This window comes from Pistacia vera, unplaced genomic scaffold (assembly GCF_008641045.1).
Source record: "Pistacia vera cultivar Batoury unplaced genomic scaffold, PisVer_v2 Contig656, whole genome shotgun sequence".
In the NCBI taxonomy this organism is placed as follows: Eukaryota; Viridiplantae; Streptophyta; class Magnoliopsida; order Sapindales; family Anacardiaceae; genus Pistacia; species Pistacia vera.
Genome location: NW_022196508.1, coordinates 1,848,469 through 1,855,245, shown reverse-complemented (window position 1 = coordinate 1,855,245; position 6,777 = coordinate 1,848,469). Strand labels below are relative to the sequence as shown.

Genomic DNA, 6,777 nt, shown 5'->3' with positions numbered 1-6,777 from the left:
GTTTGATAATAGCATTTTCTATATTGTTTTAAAATCTAAAAATTTAAAGGTGAAAATCTGAAATTTATGAAATAGGGGTGAAAACTTATAGATTCGCGAAACTTGGGTGGGAACATTTCGTTTTCTCCTTAGCAAATGATTATATAAGACTTATTTTACAACAATACTCAATATACATTCAATAGTTATACGTTATATTGTAACGTACAAAGTTTTAATCAAACATGTGCATTTAATTTATTTAAAACAATACTACTCTTACATGTAACCTTACAGAAATGATTATTATGGAAATATCATATTTATATTTTCACGACCTGGATAATACGCAGCCAAAATAGGCAATACAAGTCTTACTGCAATTCCCACTTGTTATTGCAAATAGCTGGTGGCCATAAGGCTGAGAGGTGTCTTCTTAGCGACGGTAAGAGTCTGACCAGCTGTCTCCTCCATGTTAAAACCTTCCTCCTTCATTCCATCTGGCAATTTCCAGTCGAAGCAATACAAGAGATTTGCAAGTGCAAGCTCTGATGTTATTAATCCCATATGAATTCCAGGACAACTTCTTCGACCAGCTCCAAATGGTAAATACTCAAAATTCTGCCCTTTATAATCAAAAGAGCTATCAATAAATCTTTCCGGGATGAATTCTTCGGGTTTGCTCCAACAGTTAGGATCTCTTCCAATTGCCCAAACATTGACTTGCATCAGCGTTTTAGGATAAATGTCGTAACCATTGACTTTAAAGTGGGACATAGTTTCTCTTGGAAGTAGCAGTGGGGCAGGAGGGTGGAGTCTAAGAGTTTCTTTGATTATCAGTTTCAGGCATTCAAGTTTATTGATATCGGCTTCCGTAACTCTTCCTTTCTTTCCAATATGGTTTCTCACTTCATCTTGTGCTTTTTTCATGGCTCTTGGATTCCTGGCTAGCTCTGCCATTGCCCAGACAACGGTACTCGCACTTGTGTCAACTCCGGCCAAAAATATATCCTGATCAATTTAAAGATTATAGTTAAAAGAAATATGAGGTCAAACCTTCAATAAAATGGTAAATATGTCCAACAAAAATCTTCGGTGAAGTTGATCAGCGAGGTGGCATTTCTTTTAGCAGTACGGTGAACTTTTAGAGCCAAAACAGAGCTAGAAATAATTAAAAACTGAGATGATATGATACTCGGACATGAAAGATTCTTACTCTGTATTTTTGGCCTAAGAGGCAGGTGACATGTATAGTTTATTGAATAATTGAATAATTCACTCTTAGTTTTATTATAAATTTAGATACTTTTTGTCAGTTTGAAAATATTAATTTAAAATGAAAATAAACATATCATTTAACTTCAAATTAACATACTATAGGAATTAAATTAACATAAAAAAAAAAAAAAAATTTAAGTAGTTCAGATATTATTACTGAGATCATAAATTCAGTTTGTTTCAATATATTTCTTTTAATAGATTTATAACGTCTTAAAAGATACTTTTTTTTTACAAATTAGAGTTTTATTTAAACAAAATTATTATTTAGGCAAAATATAAAAAGTTTTGTATTTAAAAATCGATTTTTAAAGTCAAGATAGACCAAAGAAACCATCCAAAAAAGGTGCGGTCATTTTTTGAAAAGCGTGACTTGTCTGCGTCGGATGTGCAAAGTGGAAATACAAAAATTCAAATGACTTGTCTGCGTCGGACGCGTATTAGACTAAAAAATGAAAAAAGGAAAAAAACAAAAAGAAGAAAGAAAGTTGGGTGCACTACGGCACTTGGATAAGGTTAGGCACTTAAAATCATCCCAAACTAATGAGGATGAGATGGGGAAGAAACGGTGCTGTGTTAGCAAACGGATGAAGATTGACATGCAAAACTGCTTACGTACCATGATTACTGCTTTAATACTATCCCTTGTAAGCTGAGCTTGGCGGCCAGATTGAATTTGATCTCTCTCAATTTTCAACATCACGTCGATAATGTCCTTGTGCTCTTGTTTTGTTCTGCCACCCTCAGGTTTAAGATGATCATTGATTATTTGCTGGTAGAAAGTATCCAATTCATGGCAAACTTTCTCAAGTTTTGAATAATAACCCGTTAATCTATCAATCATCCAACCTACATAAGGGAAGCATTCTTCTGCAGTGAACCCTCCCGCCACAGCCATAGCTGCATGAATCAACTCTTGAAACCTATGGTCATCATCATCAAAATATTTACTCTCTTGAAATCTCTTCCCAAAGGCCATCCTAAATACTATACTTCCTGTTAGAGCATACATCTTCAGAGAGAGCTCCACAGGAGAGGCAGTAGATGACGACTGAGAGATGGAATCCATAACTGACGCCACTTCTTCTTCCCTAATGAACCGAAATGACTGGACGCGCTTCAGGCTGAAAAGCTCCAAGACGCATACTTTCCTCATTTCCCTCCAATAATCACCATATGGTGCAAACGAGACGTCTGAAAAGTTGTATGAGAGCTTCCCACAACCAGTCAACGCCGGTCTGCTGCAACAGTCAAGATCATGATCTTTTAAGACATCCCTTGCGGCTTCAGCGGAGGAGATTACAATGAGGGATATACGACCGAGTTTGAGGAGCATGACGGGGCCATATTTTTGGGAGAGTTTCCACAAAGATTGGTGAGGTAATTTTCCAAGTTGGTGTAAATTGCCTAGCAGAGGGAGCCTGGGAGGGCCAGGTGGGAAGCGGTTGTTTTGTTTTTTGATTTGTTTTATGTTTTTGAAGATAAGTATTGGGATTAGCAGAAGAGGGAGCAATATGGCCATGGATACAGTGTCTAGAGCCATCTGAGCTTCGAACTACTAGTTATTGAGCTCGTTTTACAACCTTAAATTATTCAGAGGCCTTCCTATTTATAACCCGCTATAGGGACCACAAATCTATCATCAGATGGCTCCGCCGATCGCTATGGTTCTCAAATATCACCTCTTTTAAGTTTTATTTTCAAAGTTTCTACTCAAATAAGGAGCAACACCGTTAACTTCCCATATTTTATCTCTTTAGACTTTAATTAATATTATTTTTAATTATATATATATATATATNTATATATATATATATATATATATATAAATTAGTGCTGGATAAATTAATAACTTTAATTAATTAAATAATATTATTTGGTCAATCCTGACTTATAATCAATGTGATAAATGAATAATTTGCTAAATTTATAAGACAATACATTAAAAAAAAACACATAAATAACATTTGATATATAAATTAATAATCTCTTTATACAGCAAAATCATATCAAAATTACACTGACACTAGGCTCCCACATCCAACTTCGGGGCATAACCAATTTGCAATGGTGTTTGTTACTAGCAAAACAAAATCTAATTAAATTAATATGATGAAGCACAGGCAAATGAGGCAATTGCCTGAGGCCCCATTCTAGAGTAAGTCCCCACAAAAAAATTATTAAATATTTTTTTATAAAAAAATTAGCAATTATATTAATTAGAATGTTATTCCATTTCTATTATATTATTTTTAGTTTAATTGATATTTCAAAATTAAAATTTTGTTTTAACAACTTTTTTTTTCAATAATTTATTTCACTTTGAATTGAATTCACTTAAATTGATATCATTATTCTTTTCTTTGTATCCTTTTTCATTTAGAAAAACCTAGAACATCAAATGAAAACAGCAGCATAGGAAATTTAGAATGTCACACAAAAGCATCATCTTTGAAGAAATTTAAAATATCGGATTGCATTGCAACACATCGTACCATTTATTTTCTCAAGCAAGCTAGTGTTGGAATTAAAATAAAATAATTAACAGTCATCTGGTTTGTAGAAAACTTTGGATACTTCCCACTTGTTATGGGTAGAAGTAGAACCAGCCAAGCAAATGTGTTGGGCGGATGTTGTTAAGATTTAAGAATATTATCAATTACAGTACAAACTTTTTAAATTTTATTAATGAAATTGTGATATAAGTTATAAAATCAATTAAAGGACAATGAAAATTACTTAGGATTAGATTTAACTTTATATAAGGATAAAGATGTGTTGTGACAAAATCAGTCACAAACAACAATTAAAGCCTAAAAGGTGTAAGTTGTCATTAACTTAATCCAAGTATTCATACATGTTCCAACTCTATTAAATTTTTGGATCAGGATTAGGGAGAACTCCCCATGTAGTTAGATAGCTTGTTAAGTAATCATTACATTTGACTCACTATATAAAAATGAGCAACGTCCTTCACCAAGAGGAGGCTAGGCATAAATTCGAGTTTAAACTATTATTTTTCTCTATAAATAAAATATTACTCCATTTTTGTATACCTCATAGGCGATATTAGAAAAACAGTCAGAGAATAATAAAATAACAATGGATGTAAAACTTGCTAAAAGCATCTGAACTACTCTAAAAATCTCTCTTATCAACTTTTTATTTACATTTCTTCAAACACATATCATCACTTCACCACAAATACTCGCTATAATCACCTCATGTGTAAACTCATAGCACTTTGCACGTGCATATTTCATTAGTGTCAAAATCACACATCAACAAATGTAATTGAACAAATATAATTTTTCATTCAAAATAAATAATTAAAATAAAAATTATCAAAATAAAAATAAAAATAAAAATTGAATAACTAAATAAAATATTTAAATTATCCATTTTAAAAAAATAAATAATAATTTTTTAGTTTTTATTTATTTTTCTTGATTTTCTTTTTAGTTTTAGATTTCTTAATTTTTATTTTTACAATTTCCCTTGAAAAAAAACGATTTTGCTCTTTTTTTAGTTTTTCAAAATTTCTGTTTTAAGAACTAAATTCACTTTTAAAAAAAGCAAAAAATCAAGGGCATTCAAGTGATTTTAACATTTTACGTTAACGTTAATGTCAAATAATCATTATATATCTCTTAATTGAACAAATTGTAACCAAGTTAACATTAACGTTAATGACACATGTTTCCGTTATTACGTTAACGTAATAGTCAAATAATCATTAACGAAATAGTCATTTTAATTATGTCAACGTTAATGTCAAATAATCAAATAATCACATATTAAAATGAAGATTTGGTTACCTACCTCTAGACTTGGCAAAACGGGCGGGTGGGTCGGGTCTAAACGGGTAAGGGCCAAAAACGGGTTGATCTAAACGAGCCCAAAATATTAGACCCGTACCCTGCCCTATGTCGGTATAGGTGGACCCGCGGATGCCTATACTATTCATCCTAGTTTCCAATTCTTGCAATTACACCCCCACAGTTTATACAGTTTTAATATTTTATAGTTACAACCCCCCATAATCATCTACTCCAAATTCAATTAAATTCACTCATTTTCATTTTTGGTTGAAAACAAACAGTTTCTCTCGTTCTCTTTTCATCTTCCAAGTATGAATAAAGTAAATCCAAACTCAGTAAAACTAAATTTCTCACATCTAAATGAATTCAAATCAACATGATTAAAGTAGCCCAATTTTTCGACAAAAAACAATACAAAGCAAACAACCCATTTTCAAATAAAGCAACACAAATTAATCCTACAAAAAACCCATTTTTCATACCAAATCAATAGATCCATTTGTCAAACCATCCCTAGAGCCCAGCAACTAAGCAATCAAAAGGAGAAGAAAAAGATCCTTAGATTACAGCAAAAACAAACAACACACAGACCCTATAAATGGCCAGCATAAACCAAAATATGCACAGCTGGACAACTCCATTGCCCACAAAAACCTACTCAACAAAAATCAGCACAACCTAAAAAGGACCCAAAGAGGCAATTTCTGTTGTTATCCTCTTTATCCAGCACAACAAAAACCTGCAGACCCCAATCAAAAGCTCTGTGCTCTTCTGGTACTTCCTGATCTCTCTCAAAGCCACAGTTCCTGACCTGAAACGGTGCGGCTTCTTCACTCCTCCCATCGCTGAAGCTAACTTCTGAGCGGTTCTTGGCTAGCTACTTACGTAGCGCCTTGCCTCCGGTGGACTTCCTTGCTGTTTGTTTCGTGCGAGCCATTTGAAAGGTTGATGATTGAAAGAGTGGTTTTTTGTTTGGACTAAGACTGGAGAAGTGCTAAAGCGGCGATGATGGAGAAGTTGGAGTTGAGTTTGTAAGGTAAAGACTGAAGAAGGTAGAAGTGTAATGTGATTATGTCAGGAGTTAGGGATTTGGCATTTATTTATTTATTTTTATTTTTTTTCAATTTCAAATTGGTGCCTGTAGGTACCCGCGGGGGTACCCAGATTGGCCATTTACAAAATGGGTTGGGTCGGGTACGAGTAAAAAAAACGAGTCTAATCTTAAGGACCTGTACCCTATATTATTTACTCGGGTACAAGCCAACCCGCGGGGAAGGACTCGTTTTGCCAAGTCTACCTACCTCCCAAACGTCATATGTCTAATTAAAAAGATTCCTAAATTCCTTTTCACTCTTCTCTTGATTTTATTGTCTGGACAATGTTGTTATCCTTAGCTGACTTATTATAAATAATTTCATAAATATATTCAAAGTGAAAATAAAAAATGAAAATGAAATGCATGAGGATGAATATAAGAAAAATGAAAATTATATTAAATGATACGACATATTAAGAAGCACTATAATTTATAATATCTCATGAATTAAACAGTTCAATAGGAGAATCTTGTGTATTATACAAATAAGAATATTTCAATATTTTTTTAGTATTTAATTTGAAATAATATTATGAAAACAATTTAATTTTTTAGAACATTTCACTCAAAGAATTGCTTTAAAATATAAAGCAAACGAATTGG

At 32.7% G+C, this 6,777-nt stretch overlaps 1 protein-coding gene across 1 annotated transcript; it reads right to left on the bottom strand.

Annotated features, from left to right (window-relative positions):
* Window positions 1-231: 231 nt before the first annotated feature.
* LOC116112157 (cytochrome P450 71B2-like) lies at window positions 232-2,933 on the bottom strand. Its single transcript, XM_031398334.1, has 2 exons — window positions 1,877-2,933; window positions 232-990 (listed from the first exon to the last, which is right to left on the bottom strand). The coding sequence occupies exons 1-2, from the start codon at window positions 2,798-2,800 to the stop codon at window positions 373-375; spliced, it is 1,542 nt and encodes a 513-aa protein (XP_031254194.1). The 5' UTR covers window positions 2,801-2,933; the 3' UTR covers window positions 232-372.
* Window positions 2,934-6,777: the final 3,844 nt, after the last annotated feature.

Coding starts and splice junctions, on each gene's coding strand:
- LOC116112157 (XM_031398334.1), bottom strand. CDS start 2,800: ATGGCTCTAGACACTGTATCCATGGCCATATTGCTCCCTCTTCTGCTA. Junction 991..1,876: donor GTATTAAAGCAGTAATCATG/GTACGTAAGCAG, acceptor TAAATTGATCAG/GATATATTTTTGGCCGGAGT.